Genomic DNA, 16,421 nt, shown 5'->3' with positions numbered 1-16,421 from the left:
GAGGATAGCATCCAACATCGGGCTTAAAAAGGCTGTCAGTTTCCAAACCTAAGTTCAAGATGTTCATTTCAGCCACACTTTCATCCTTGTAGCAGAGGGATTAATTAACATCTTGACTTACGTGCTACTCCTTTTCACACTGCCATAAGAACCCACACTGAAAATACCAGCACTTTATATAGTGGAACAGGACATCTGTCAGAAGGCTCCTGTTCAGCTTTTCCATGGTCCCAAAGGTTTTCAGAGATTTTTTGGTGAGCTGCATATCCTGGGTGCATCTACACAAGATGCTTAATGCACAGTAGCCTAGTAACAATGCACAGTAGCATGCCCGGCAAAGACCGTGCTAACATGCTACTATGCAGTAGTATTAGGCTACTGCGCAGTAAGAGCCATTAAAACCCTGTGCACTGGCACTACTGTGCAGTAACCCTAGTTATTGCACATTTAGTTAGTACTTCATTAAGCAAGTACTAAATTAAATGTGCAGTAACTACTGTGCATTAATGAATGTGTAGATGTGCCCCCTGAAAAGCAAAGTGTTGTAGTTTGATCAGGTGTTAAAAAAACCCAACTCTGATCAGACAATTCAAACAACTAAACAGCTCTTTCAGTTGAGTTCACAGAGGCCACTCCAGACACAATCACAAGGGCTCACTTTCTACAGTATCACTTTAAAGTGCCAAGAAAGTTTATTTTGCTGGTCAAGAACTTTTGTGCAACGGTCTGGATTTTCCTTCTCATCATGTTCTCTTCATTGCTGTATATTCTCCCAAATCTTTTTGATGCCTTCATCTCAGAGGTCTGTAGATTTGGCGAACACCATTTATTGTCTAGAGGGGGGCTTGTAAAACATGTTCAACAATTCTTCATACAGTACTATCCTCTAGTAGAAGGACCACATCAGTGCGTATAAGGAAATGCATTTTGCACTCTCTTCCGTATCCATCACCATTATGATGTGGAATACATAGAGACAGTTTCCAGATGCAGGGATACTGGGCAATTTGTGAAACAAACATCCATATTCCTGTATTGGTATTCAGAGCCATGTTGAATACTTTCTCAGATGCATTTAGCAGTATTAGAGATGGTCCAACTGGATATCAGGCTGCCTAAAGCACTATTAAGATACCACAGCAAAACAATATACGTCCATGGTATGTGGCCACTCCATGAAAGCCCAGGTTACTTAGTGTGTGCCTGTGTGATATTTCCATAGTGGCATCTGCAAAATATACACCTGGAGCTCAAGACACTTACATGCTTATTAAATATTATGGGCACCTATACATGAGTGCTGAGGCTGCTGCTACTTGTTGGAATTCCAGCATGTCAGAGCAACTCTACTAATCGAGTCCACTGGAGTGTAACAATTGTTCTGCACTGGCAGCCTCCTGTATATTTGTATCAGTGTCTCCATGCTTTAAAATGGTGCTGGGGGCCACTTGAGCTAAAGCTCAAACGAGCTTTAGTTCAAGTGCCCCTGCTGCCATTTTGAACTGTAGGGATGCTGATACAGGAGATGTGGTGACATTTTCATTAGAGGGGCTCTTGGAACCACTCTAATTAAAGCACCACCTCTCCCCACCCCCAGAGCACATGTAAAAGTGCCCTATGTCATTATGAAAGGTGCATTTGTTAGGGTGATCCTTCAGCTGCTGTTCACCTACAGGATTTGTGAGTCCTACCTTCAGATATATATGGGCACTGCATTGGAGATAACCACAGTAAGAATGTGTTTTAGCAATTACTCAAAGAGGAAAGAAAAATTAGTTACTGGTAACTAGAGTTCAAGATTGTCCACACACACATTTGTATCCTACTTCTCTTTTGCTCTTCATTGAAGTAATATACATTATAAGAGTCTGTGGTCAAGAAAGGAGCAGAAACTGTTCCTGCAATATGAGGATACAACAAGAGGTGGGGCAGGAGTGCACTTTGCAGGTACTGTAAAGGTAAATAATCCCTGGTTGAATTGTGGGGGCATGAGACATCCCACAGTGAAAGTATGGCATTGGTGTCAGACTTCCTTTGCACAGACACAACTATGGCATAAAATGAAAGGCAGAACATGCCCCCACCAAAAAAAACCCAACCCCAAACAAAATATAGCTGAAAAAGTCAGAAATAAATCAAACCAAGCTATAGGTTGATAAAAGCGGGACAAACATCCCCAGTTACAGTACTTTGCCCTTACTTATTCATGCTATTTCAGTACTCTGTTCAAAAAGTACTGTTAGCAAATGGTAAATAAGAATAAGAAGCCATATTCAGTTGATTTTCAGTTGTTCTATAGTGAAACACTGAAGTTGCTTATTTTCCTCTGCATGGCCCAGATTCCACAATTAGAACCACATGGGTCAATTTTGCTCCATCTGAGCACAAAGCTCTGACCATGCAGATTCAGTTCCACATTCAGGATCAAATATGTAACTTCTGTTGATGATAATGGGAATTAGATGTCTCTAGTGAGGAAGAACATAATTCCTTCAAAACTATTCTGGTATTAAAAGGCAAGAAACATACACCATAATAGTAATAGAGGAAATAATCCTTTGGGAAAAGCCTGCTTTCTTAAATGCAAGACATCATAACAAGGTAACGAGTTTTTAATGTTCCAATGTCCCAAATGCTCTCACAATTTTCATTTTTCTATAGAAAAACTAAAAAAAAGTCGATTTTTAGAAGACTAATTTCTGACATGGGTAACCAAATATAACAACAATTTATAATACTTTGCTGCCCATACCAGGGCAGTATCCTAGAGTCAAAGCTGATTACAATTAATGAACTGGCAACCTCTGGCCACCAAGTCCCCTACTTCATAATCAATTCCAATTCCAAAACCTTACTTTTATTATAAACTTTAAGGAACACAATGGAAAATTACAGTAAAGCATTCATACACTATTAAATATTTTAACCAATCTACAGATTTTAATAATTCTGTCATTTTATATTAATGATCATGTTTTATGCATTCGCAGCTGCTCAACAGTATTATTTGGTGCATGGAGACAGTGAAGTTTATAGGCGTTTATATTCAACATATATTGTTCAGGGTTAAAGGACTTCAAACTGCAAAGCTTTTGTTCATAAGCAATATTGCTCACAATGTTGATTAAAAACCCATCTTTATATTTTTCTCTTGGGTAGCTGTGTCAAAAGCAATCATCACAACAGAATGAACTAGCAAAGTTACAAGATATGTTAGATCGTTTTCCTTTTGAAATAAAAATATAGTAAAAATATGCAAATGTGCCTGAAGTGATTCAAGACCCAAAATTCCACTGCCTTTCAAAGTTAACACATTATCCCTGCCTGTGACTTTATGTTATTTTGTGTTCTTCCCTACTGTAACTCAGCACTAATCAAATACATTTGCCACAGAGGTATAAAGGTAGAGTAACTTTTAAAAGACTGAGGAAACAAAAAGTCAGTTAATAAGTATTTTACAATAGACTGTGTTTGTTTGTATAAAATAAGATGCATGTAATGTAAAGGTTTTTAGTGGCACTTGTTTGGAATGACCTGAACCACCCACAAGCGAGTAACCTGGCCATCTCAGACCCAAGGTTAGCTTATTCAACAATGCAACCCATATGAATAAATACCCATTTCTGTGAACAAAAACTGATCTGCTCTTGGGCTCAGAAATACTTCTGCATCTCTATCAGCAGTCCCACTTGACCAGGACAGATTTAGAAAACTCAAGTATCTCTGGTAACTAGCACCTTGACCAAAGAACAGCCTTTTTGCCACAAAACATTTTCCCTTATCTGAGCAACTCCTCTTCTAGTGGCTCCATCCCCATGTGCTGACTTTGTCAGATCTCTTCTATCAAAAGCAACTAACTCAGTCCTTCAGGTGTTTACAGTTGGATGACAGAACTGGAGCTGGCTGCCAGAAGAGGAACTTTCCTAGAAGAGATCAATCCTGGTAGGAGACAGTGGGGATGTCAGAAGGGAAAAACTGCCATGAGACAGACAGAGATTAAATTTTCAAAGAACAAGTTTCCAACTCAGTTGAGGCCTTGCCTACACTGCACTGGCATACCAATGCTCTTTAGGAATGTGAAAATATCAAACCATGTAACCCACGTAACTATGCTGGAACAGCTTCTGGTGCAAGCACAGTAATGCAGGCAGAAGGCAGCTTCCAAACAATGTCTTTACCATTTGAGAGTGGGGGTTTTTCCTGCTACTAATGATGCCTTCTGGGCGCAGCCCTATGGTATAGACTATCCCTACTGCCTTTTTCTCTCCTGCTTCTAAAGGTTGAGCTTAAGTCACCCCAAACCTCCAGAGAATTGGAGTACAATCCTCTGAGGAGCTCTGAACCCTAGTTTATTAAAAAAAAATATTCCTGGCAAAATACTTTGATGTGAAAACAGCCATGTTTCAGCTGACATGCATGCTAGTACTGTATTATGGCACAAGGAAAAGGGCTGTGACAAGCCAACACAGAAGAGCTAACACCCCACAGACATGCTCCTGAGTGGTGATTTTTATAACCAGAAAGAAGATGGAAAAAAGAAGTGGAGATAGTGGTGAGTAAATATATTGGTCAAAACATTCTCCTCTCCCACTGGAAGCCACAAAGATCACAGAGCTGCTTTAATGTTGTTCTGCAGGCTGGGGGGCAGAAACTTTTTCAAATGCCTTCCTTGCCTTCAATACTGGGCTAAACTGAGCCTACTTTTTCAAGCTCTGAATCAAGAGAATTTGGCTCATCCTAGAAATCTTTCTAATTGTGTTTTACAAGCATTTAAATGATACAATAGGACTGATTAAAACTGATATGAAAATTCAGAGCTCTGCATTCTAGCTAAGCTAACAAGACTTGTTTTGCAGGTAAACACTGATCTGATCTCAGTGCTTATTTTTTTCCAACAGATTTAGCTTTCCTCTTCCACATATTTTAGGTATTTAATAGCATTTTTGAAGGAGCATATTCTCTCCAGTACTGAACTAACTTGACAAAGGACAGTGGGGAAATAGAGAACTGGTAACAGATGGATGAGTCTGTGGCTAGATCTATAATCTGCACCATTCCCAGTGTGAGTTACAACAATTGGTATAACAATGAGTAGTTAGATCAAGTAAAAATATCTGGCCCCCCTGGGATATATTTGGTATGATAGACAAAAGTAAAGATACTGAGTTGCACTAAACTTTATGAAGTGAAAGCACGTGTTAATAACTGTTAAAGCAGGCAGACTATGAAAATGCATGTATGTGATGTTAATGTTCCAAATTTAAACTGATCAGTTTAAACACATGATGCTTAAACAATGGCCGAATACACACATTCAAATAACCAGGGAGAATTCTCCCAGTTTGTTCTCTTGGTAGAGAAATTTCCCAGAGCTGCATAAAGAAACATTTGGGGTGCAGACAGAAATAACAATTCTTGCCTGATCTGGCCACAGAGGGTGGTCTATAGCCATGACCAAACACAAGCGCATGGCTGCAGACAGTTTACAAATGGCCAATCGGGCGAAAATCTGAGCCCTCATTGCATGAGGGATCAGATGAAAGCATTTCAAAACAGAGCATCTTGTGTAACTTCTATCCGCGTTGCCTCGCAGCCTCGAGCTGTTTTCAGAATGGGAGGGGGAAAAGGGAGCAGAGGGAGTTCAGTTCCCCTCCCATTCTGAAACAGGGACAGGCTGGGAGAGAGGAGGGGCTATTGCTAGGGGAAACCAGCCTCAGGCTCCCAGTCAGCAGTTAGATTCCCCTCCCCTGAAACCAACAGTAAATATCTGTTTGGTCTGAGAGATTATTGTAACTCAGAACACTTCCTGCAAAGCATTTTCAGTTACTGTGAGGTGCCACACTTCTGTCTGTGCCCTTGAATGCTGAAGCCCTGAAGAGTGGGAAGCCTTGCAGAACTAACATTGTGTAGCCACAGGGCCCCTATGAAAACATCTTAGCATGTTCTGCAGGCTCCCTTAGTCTGCCTGGCAACAGATGACAGCAGTGCACAGACTTCTCAGGGCCAGTCTGTGTTTTCCTGCAACACACTTTAGTTATTGTGAAGGGGGCATGTTCTGTTCCCTGCTGAAGCAGCATCACCCAGGGAGCAAAAAACTGTCTCCCCACGGGAGGGGGATGCTGGAGAAATATGTTCTCTTCTGAAAGAAGCACAGCATGTACAGACATTTGCTAACTCAGAAGAAACTCTCCTGGAAGTGATTTAACTCTGGTTGTTATCCAAACTATTTTTCTCTTGGACTGACCATGTTTACTGTGGGAGAAAAAGCCTGAATATCTGTATACTCATGGTTTCTCCTGGGATAGCAGCAACTCTCCCAGGAGAAACTGAATGTCTGTACAAGGCCAATTCTTTAGCTACGGGATCACTGCACACCACCCATATAACTTACTAGTTCAATCTAAATCTCATCAGTCACAATATCTCTATCCTGTTAATGTTAAAGCATGTTGACTTTCATTATAATGTTTTATTAGCACAGGAAGTTATACTTTAAGAAACTGTTTGAAAGATCTTATAATAGTATATTTCCTCTCCATTTACATTAACAGTTTAGTCCATGTTTCCTAAAATCTGAATTAAAATAAAAATTACATTCTCCATTTTAAATGGGGAATATTTTAGAAATAGTTGGCATCCCATGTGGAGTTCTGTCCATAATTAAAAGGCACATTTTCATTTTGATGAGAACTACAAAAATGATATTGTTATATATTATAGACTACTATAGCCAGATCCTCAGTTGGTGTAAATACACATATATTTACAATTTGCTCTCTCGCGCACGCACATATATACATGCAGAGCTGTCAATGTTACTTTGAAGATTCCTTCTGTTTCCTGTTGGCAGCTGGAATGTGCCAATTAAAAACAGAGTAGTAAATGCCAAAACAAAAAGAACAAACCATGTAATGCCTACACAGTGGCATGAAGAAATGCTTTCTCTCCCTAGTCTACTTTTGGCGAAAAATTATCAAATAAAAAGTCTAATTTTAAAACAAACCTGCAGATTAGTCTTAGGCCTTTTTCTATCTTTTTTCTTTAACACCTCCTGCTTTTGTTTATTTTATTATTTTAGCCATTTGATTATTAACAGGCAGTTTGCCATACATCTTAGATGGGCTGCCACGAGAACAATACTAAAGAGCAGAAATTCTATCACAGTGCATGTATCTTTGTAAAATAAATTTAATTATTTTGAATCAATTCTTCTACACATAATAAAAGTGTGTAGACCATTTTACATTCTGTTCTTGACTGGTGAAAATAAATAAGCAAACTATTTTAAAGGATATAATGGTATGTAGAGAGGAAATTATTTAAAAACTAAAGAATAAACCCAGTTTTACAGTAGAACCCTCTCATCCATAAGTATTCATCACACCTTTATTTAACAAATTAGGAATTTAAACAAAACATGCATAACACAAACATAAGTTTATTCCAATATCAGGCATATATTAACTTAACTTTAATAAGCAGTAAGGTATTATTTTTACACCTGTATTATTTTTGTGATTTTTACAGTTTGGAACAATAGTTAACTATTGGTTCACTGCTTCTAATTAAAACAGAATTAGATTTACTTCAAACACGAGATAATTCCTTTTTTTCTTAACAATGGATTCCTATGTGTGTTGTCCAAACTTGTTGTGGATGAAGGCTAAAGAGACCATGGCTAACTTTGGAAAGAATGAGAAGGATGCCTCAGTACAGAATAATGAACAGTAATACCAACTATTAGAAAAGGTAGAATAAGTGTAAATGTTACATTAACCTGCCAAAGCTCCATGGCTTCTGCCTATACTAGTTTTGAAATATCTATCTATAATCCTCACAATATTTCTACAAAGGTTTTGATTACAGTGTATACATCTTAAATATATCTTTAATTTTTTTATTGCCACATAGAAAGTTGTAAATGAAACCTTTCTTTTGAGATCTAAAATCAAACCCAGAATTTGTTATCTAGCTTTTTCAGGATCTACTAAATAAGACCTTGGGAGGTATATCATCAGTTGCTGTAAATTGGCAATGATACTATGACATTTTATCCTGCCTCAGAATCTGCTTGTATGTCTTTCTTACAGACAAAAAAACAACAAGTTGCCTGTTAGCTTCTTGCACTGCTACATAGTATTAATATTAGGTTTTAGCAATGCTTCAGATTTTTCTTAAAAAGGCTGCATATGTTTTCAGAGGCATGGTGGTATATATTCTATAGATTCAGGCGTTTTAGACCAGTGAAGAGCTATTTTATGTTTCAAATATATTCTAATGGGATAATTTGAAGAATTATTCAATATCACGTTTCATAGCTACATAGAATAATGCTAAGAACTCAAAAACTCAAGGAATTTTTACAGTTTTGTACAAAGGAGATAACTTCTAATTTTAAATTCTAATCCTCTCTTGTTGGACTTGAAATAATTTAAACCTATATTTCCCAGGGTTATTTCAATAAACAGAAGTTTTCAGCAATCATTTGGAAAATGCTTTCAAAAACATCTTCCAAAATATACTGAGAAGAATTTGTAAAAAAAAAATTTAGAAAAATAAAACAAAAATGGGTGGAATTCATCACAAATATTTTGACATCAGAGGTTACTCAACTAATACACTAACTCCAAGACTATGGACCTCTGTACATGTTACAGACATCACATAATTAATTGGTTAACAGCACAATTACCTTGAAACCAGCTACAAAGCAAAGTACCTATCATGCCAGAAAAAGATCCAGCCAACTATAAAGTTTGACCTCAAAAATGCGTACTACTTTGAAATTGGCTGCTATAGAGCTTTAATATGCATGTGTAGCAGGGTCTCTCCTGCAGTTGGGAGCCCAGTCAGCTGAAGGGACTCACAGCTGCAGAAGCTGCCAACTTTAGGTCCTGGCAGCACCCTGCAGCTGCAGATGGTGGAAGCCTGCAGTGTGCCTACCAGTGCCAGGATATAGCTGCCATGATCTTCCAGCCCCGGGAGTTTCATATACCCCAGGGCCCAGAGATGTGTCAGGGCCCAGACATGACCCTCATGACAGCTGCAATGTCCCAGCCCTGGGGCTTCACATACTCCTGGGACTGGGAGATCATAGCAGCTATATCTCCCAGCCCTGGGGATGCATTTGGCACCCCTCAGCTGAGGGGGCTCCCAGTGTTGGAGCTTGCTTTTTGCAAATGCATAAGGAGCCTAGGATCAGGTTCCCTCTGCACCAGAAATAAGGCACAATGAGATCTAATTTGTGATTCCACAATCATGCCTCCTACCATCCACATGTGGCATGGTAGGAAGCGTGATTGTGCAGATTACGCCTTAGAACCCATTGTACCTTTACCAACATGTGCAGAGGGGCCCTACTGTATGTAAAGGAACTCTTGTTACAAGTACTGAAAAATACTAGGCTTTTCTTACTGTTAAAGTGGTGTTAGTTCAGTTAGTTTAGCATGAAAACTAGTTTAGTTTTTGACATTTTTAAATGTCATCTCCGAAATAAAAATAAATAACATTCTCTAATTACAATAAAACTGCAAACTGGTATTTTTGTCTGCTAGCTGCCTGTAAGAATTTTACTGCATTAGCAGAGAAATTCCAGAGATAAAGATCACCCAGGAATTTGATGGCAACTTGTTATACTGAATGAATATTTAAGGATTTAATACCACTGAAGTTTGCTTTATATTGGAATATAAATTAACATTAACCCCTTGAGTCATAGATACATAACAACTGCTGCCAAGATGCAAATTCCTATCCAATTTCACAGAAGGCAACCATCTGCCCTTTCCTCTCACCAAAAATTAAGGGCTGTTTTTAAAATTTAAGAGCATAAATAGAAATTAATTTTATTAAGTATGTCCCAATATAGCTTAATGTACCAGCTTTAGCACTACGCACTGCTGAAGATAAGACCAAAATTCAAGTCTTGGTTCTACCCGCATATTTTTTGGGCCCAAAAAGAATAGGAATGATTCATGCATTGCATGAGGGAAGTGGGGAGAAAAGCCGAATCTTGTATTATTTACAAAATAACATTGCAGCGGGGGGAGGTAGCCCCTGCAGGCCACCACAACCAGAACATCTTCTGGGCAATGGCTGCCCAGATGGCTGGGCAGGGGGCCCAAATGGCAGTAGTGCCATACAGAGGCACTGCAGCCTAAGCCCTCACTGCAGCTGGCCCAGAGGGGCAGATGCCTCTACTGGCTGTGCAGTCCCTATCCGGGTCTGGCAGGTGCGCAGCAGGTCACAGCCAGGCAGCAGCCCCCACTACCAGACTGCTGCAGTGGGTAAAAGGTGCAGGGATCTCTCAGAGCTGCTGCAGCACTCCAGCTGGGACAAGGGGTAGTGTCCTCAGGTACCAATCGGCTGGGCCCCAGAAGCTCCTGAGAGTGAGTAGCCCTGAGCTACTTGCCAGGGCCACTTTTTGTACTGCTCGGGCCAGGACAGGGCAGTTTTTTATACTGCTGGGGACAGCACAGGTGCTGGCCCCAGACTCTAGCTCCCCCTGGCTGCAGATTCGGGAGGAGCCAGGCAGGGTTATTTTGCCCCAAGTGGCATAATTTGCTCTACAACAAGATGCATGTCCAAGCACGTGCGCTGAGGCAAAAAGCCCTGGCTCAAATTTGCACTGCTTCTATTTGAGCTGCTACAAGCGCCCACGCTTGTATATGTGGATGCGCCCATTAGAGCTAAACCAGTCGTAGGTGTACCTAACAAACTTAGTATTGTTAAAACACATATGAAAAATGAGTAGTTATATACAAGTGAGTTTCTGCATCTGACATTTCAAATACAATTTACAGTAACATGAAAAGTTTAGCCGTTGCTAAATAAGGAACAAAATAATCAGCACCCAATATCATACAGATTAAGGGCATGTCTACACTGCCTTTGTAGCATGCACAGGAGCATCTCTACTAGGGATATGCACGCAGATCCTGGGGCTGCAGCAGAGGTGGACGGAAGCCCCGACCCCTGCTTCCCTTCAGAGTCCCAGGACCTGTGTGGCAGGAAGCAGGAAAGGCAGCTGGCTCCAAAGCATGGAGCTTCCCTGCAGTGATGTGCGAGTGCAAGGGCTGCGTGTGAATGGTGGAGAGTGCCAGTGAGAGGCAGCCTGGGCACACTGCGCTCGTCATGATGTGCAGCATTGGCTCAAGCTGTGTGCTTCTGGGCTTGAGTGTCCTGAGCACTCATGCCTGATGCTGCTGTGCCAAGTGGGGAGAGTGTGGGGGGGGGGGGTTTGCACTCCCCCACACCCCACAAATGCCACACACCCACACCCTGCCCCCAACAACCCCCCAAATATACACACCAACGTACCCTATGCCCCCCCACACACAGACACACCCCCTCACAGCCCCCACACCACAATATATGCACACACCCCCACACCCCACCATACACATACACCCCACCCCCTACACAAACCTACACCCCACCATACACCCCCCTCAAACAGGCCCCACAATATACAAGGCTAAGAATTTTTTTGAGTTATTATGCAATCAGCCCTGTATACTGTATGGAAACACAAATCTTGACAAAAACATTTTTTGTAATAAAATTAAAATATAACAGGTGTTTGACTTTTAGTGTATGATTTGTTTTTTTTTCTGGTTCTAAGAGGCCAACCCCTCCTCCCAAAAGGAGTATTTCCAGCAGAGGAAAGGGCAAGGGGAGGGACTTCAGGTAGCAAAGATCAGGGGTTAGGGGTAGGACTTCTGGTCCCAAGATGACAAGGGGGAAGGGGCTACCCATGTAGCCCTCAAAAGCTCACCAAACCTCATTAAGTGGGGCAGGGGGCTGGGCCCGATGATCTTGTGAGGTCCCTTCCAGCTCTAATGTGTATGAAGTGGCCATCCACCTGAAATAACTGCCCATCTCTGCATTAGACAAATCTCGTTCACATATCCAGAGCCCCGCTCAAGCTATCACAAGCATGCATTTTTGTGGAAGGATATGCCTCTTAGGCCCCTAAGAGATACTGAATTTAAGATGTGATTACCCTGTGAATTGCACCATAAATAGTAACCTTGCCACACAGCCAAGGAATTAACAGCATGACAAATGGGAAAGCAGCCACAAAAATATTCCACAGAAGACATGTAATATTTTTGTGGCTAGTTTCCATCATGCCTTAAATTGAATACGTGGCAGGGTAGCAACACATAAAAGTTATTTCCTGAATCCTATACAGTCCTGGGGCTTGGGACCAACAATTAACTGATTGTTAGTCCCACCCCTGGTACGACAGTGGAGCCGGGTAAAGACCTTGGTCCATGGGGTCTGGTGCTTCAATTCATGCTGGGCTGTGAGCACTTGGCTTTCACTTTGTTGGTGGAGGGAGAGGATCATAAGCCTGAGCTCCCCTGGCACTCACAAGTAGTAATAGTGCTAATAGTAGTAATAGTAAAAGTAATCTGATCCCTGACCCCAAAATTGTACATCCTGCCATGTATGTGTGGCATGGCAAGAGGCACGACTGTTGGAATTGGAGTTCAGATCCCACTGTACCATTAAATGAATATGTGCCTAAGTGGTGCTTTAGGCTCCACTGAAGGCAATGCTGGGCACATGGTAGAAAATTATCAACCATAATTATTTTATCCTTCTCATGTAAGAAATACCTTATATACAAATACATAATTAACATATTGTCCTCAACATAATGACTAGCAAAACAAAAAGCAGAAGATGAAGTTACATTTTTCTATAGAAAGCAAATATTTTAAATATTAATTATATTAATCTAACAAATGAATTTTAACTTAAAATGATAAAAACTACCAGTTGATGACTGCAAGACTATATCTGAATTGATATTAGTCATTTGAGTTTACAGTCTTGAAAGATAAGTCATAATTATGTAACTTCTCACAGACTTAATACAATCATTTGCCATTTCTAAGCAATGACAAAATTTCAGTTGTATATATCCGTTTGGGCTGTACAGTTCTCATGGTTCTAAAACAAGCACAAGGATTTTTGGCAGAATTATTTAGTAGAAGTACAATTTGATTTTTACCTCCAATTGCAACCAAGTACTTATTTCAAATTTAATTACTGATCTCTGATTAGGCATAATTGAGTAGAAACGTGTCACATTTTTGTTTCCAGGTGCAGCATTATATTCAATTCCAAAGGTAAATATGTGTTCTTGAAAAGCATCAAGCATATGTTGATTTTTGCTAATCAGTATTAATCACTCTTGCATAGCTACTGTGCACCAATCTTGGAAACGGTACTGTTTTTGCCTACCTTGTAAGAACTATGAAATAAAGATTCATAAGAATCTTTCAGTCTTTTGTTAAACTTCCACTAAGGAGAAAATTAATCCTCAGATGCCCTGTGCCTGTAAGGCAGGGGAGAAGTATCAATGGACATTCATTGAGGAGTCATGCTGTAAAATGTTCATTGCTACAATGAAATTAAGCAATCTTTCAATCCATCTGCTGACTTGCTGAGAGATATCCTTTTCAGGATGGCAATACTGAATATACAATTGAATAAAATGGTCTTAAAATAATGTAATGAGAAAAAATGAAAAACAAAATCAATAAAAATAAGCTGATTTTTGTAAATTATTAACTCCTTTTCACAGAATATTAGCAGAGACTGAGGTTAGGAATGGATATTCTGGCAACATTCTCCATGCTGATCCTGAATAGTCAAAAGACCCAACTTTTACCTTCTAAAATGCAAACCTGTGATGTGAGATCTTGAACAAAATCAGAATATGCTGTTAGGCAAATCATATTAATACTAATACTAGTACAGGTCCTGGTCACCAACTGGTGGTAAACAGATACCAATAACAGCTTATGTTTACATTATATAATTTCTTCCATTCATAAGTGAATTGACATTAGTAGGAGTTACATTATATTCATTTATCAAGAGAAACATGAGCAATGTACAGCTGTACAATATACAACAAACGGAGGTGGTTCAAGCACCCACTTTGAATGCCTTCAAGACACATTTGGATGCTTATCTTGCTGGGATCCTATGATCCCTGCTGACTTCCTGCCCCTGGGGCAGGGGGCTGGACGTGATGATCCTCTGGGGTCCTTTCCAGCCCGAATGTTTATGAATCTATGAATAAGCTATCATAGTTTAACTTTTATTGACTACACATTAAGAACATGCCCATGGACAATTACTGTTGAGAAGCTGATGTACTGTAAATCCCTGCCCGTTTACTCAGCGGTAACTATAAGCTAGAACATATGCAATGAATATGACTTTACATCTTCATGGGAAATAATGAAATTTGACATACCGTAACAGAATCAAGTTTCTGTTTCACTTTCTGCTTTCTCATAGACTCTCTTGCAACATTTACAAACTGATCTGATGGAAATGTTGAAGAAATTTCAGAAGAAGTGTTAAAAACTTGTGTCCCTCTTGGTGCTGATGATATAAGTGACCCACTGAGATCTTTTACTCTTTCAGCCTCCTGCCGGGCAACTACAGAAATAAATCAAAATTAATATTTCAGATCAAGTATTAGCACTTCCATGAAAAAAATTACATTGAGTTCATAGTCCATATTACTTTTCTGTTAAACAATATAAAGAAACATTACATGCAAAGGCTCCTTAAATACAGAAAGTTATTTAGGCAATACTTAAGAAATACTAGATCTACAGTTACCTATGCAACCTTAAATCTATCCCTTTCTTTGTCCAATGAGACAGAAGTCCTACAAATAAAAGAAACATATGAGATCATGTAATTAAAGACTACCATAATGCATACACAAGGGTACCAAATTCAGTTTGCAAAGGCAACCAGAAACTGAACATTTTCTAATGTCCAAGTATGTGACTTTATAACCTAAATAACTGAGTCAGAGACTGTGTATTCAATTTTCTAAGTTTTCAAAGAGTAAGATAGAAATACTTTCTATTTTGTATAATTGTAACACCACTTCTACACCACGTATCATCAACAAGGCTGAACTCCAGATCTTCAGCACTCTAATATAGATGTATCTCAATGTGAACACTTCTCTATGGAAGACAAGCAACAGACAGAAAATAGGACTTTTAAACTATATTGTTCAACTAAACCTAAATGAAATTCCACAGGGCAGAAAAAAGATGTTATTTTAATAAAAGTTTTGACTAGTTGCCTTTTAACCACAAACTTGACTTTTGCAAATTCTAGAATGTGGCAAAGGTTTGCAAGTATTCCTATTTGCCAACTGAGAACATTAAAGGATATTTTAAAACATATGATTTAAGTAAAAATGATATTATGGGAATCTTAAACTTGTGCCACTGACTAAAATTACTATTACTTTTATGATTAACTCTTTCAACACCAATGCCATAAAACTGTCTTCTGAAAGCAAAGAATGTATTTTTAACCAAAAACGGAACAAAAAGTTATTACCAGAGTATACTGAAAAGACCACAACCTATGTAATATTTTACTGATGAGAGAACATCAGTGGATTAGTTCAAACTGACAGACAGATGATACAAATAACTACCGACATGGTCTTAGTGTGGTATTTGCTCCATTTTTTAAGAAAAATATTTTTTCCACAGGGTACTCTCTTGAACAGTTCAGAAATTTGTCTAATGCAGGAATATTATTTGTTTTGTGAGTTCAAAGAGCTAGTTTTCTTCACATTTATCAATGTAAATTATTACCCTATTATTGATTATCTATAGAGCTGTCACCAAAATTAGTTCTCAGGGTTAACCTGAAATGATAGGATATTACTGATCTCAAAAAATAATATTTTTGTTTGATTTGATTTTTTTAATACACAAAAGCAGACAGTTTCAGAACACTGTTACAGGCCTAATTCAAGAGGGTACCCGCAATGAATGCAAAAGTCAAGGATGTGCTTATTTTTCAAGCCCTTGCTTAAATGCTCTCCTAACCAGGAATGGATTTAAAGATGTAATGTAGTGCCTTCCTGAGTCAGTGCCATAATATATTAATCCAAAACACAATTATCTATTGTTTCTAGTAAGACAGCTAAACACTGCATTGCAACTCTTTCCATTTGACTTTTTCAGTGATCTCATGTAACTACAACAAATAGGGAACTTGAATCTTAATCTACATTTAATAGCAGTAGTTTTATTATATACTTATTAGTCAAACTAGCAAATTGCCTGTCAAAAATGATGGGGGAGTGGGTGGTAGGGACAGAGCCCAGTGTTCCTATGCCCTGTTCCCCTCTCCCCCACCCCTGTGCTAGTCTGGCACTGCCCCCTTCAGGCCTGACCCAATCCCCCAGCAGTTTGGGTTTGGGGCCACAGCCACTCTCCCTCCTCCCCCTCCCTCTGCCATGGGCCTGACCCCATTGCCTCCTGCTGCAGCAGCCCTACCCCCACGTTGGGGCTGAATCTGCTCCCCTCACCCCCACCCCTACCACTTCAGCTGTTTCCCTGCCCCCT

General features: G+C 39.5%; 1 protein-coding gene across 6 annotated transcripts in view; it reads right to left on the bottom strand.

Moving 5' to 3' along the window:
• The window catches only part of AHI1 (Abelson helper integration site 1), a 203,007-nt gene that overhangs the window by 131,417 nt on the left and 55,169 nt on the right, over positions 1–16,421 (bottom strand). For all 6 annotated transcript variants that reach the window (XR_002103750.1, XM_019550220.1, XM_019550218.1 and 3 more), the window contains exon 18: positions 14,282–14,469. Coding sequence is in view for 5 of the 6 variants with exons in the window: in XM_019550220.1 (XP_019405765.1) it covers positions 14,282–14,469 (188 nt within the window). In the remaining variant the exon portion in view is untranslated. The remainder of the gene's footprint in view (positions 1–14,281; positions 14,470–16,421) is intronic.

This window comes from Crocodylus porosus, unplaced genomic scaffold (genome assembly GCF_001723895.1).
Source record: "Crocodylus porosus isolate Cpor-Errol unplaced genomic scaffold, CroPor_comp1, whole genome shotgun sequence".
In the NCBI taxonomy this organism is placed as follows: domain Eukaryota; kingdom Metazoa; phylum Chordata; order Crocodylia; family Crocodylidae; genus Crocodylus; species Crocodylus porosus.
The sequence above is the reverse complement of the archived record's forward strand: the minus strand, read 5'-3'. Positions and strand labels throughout refer to the sequence as shown.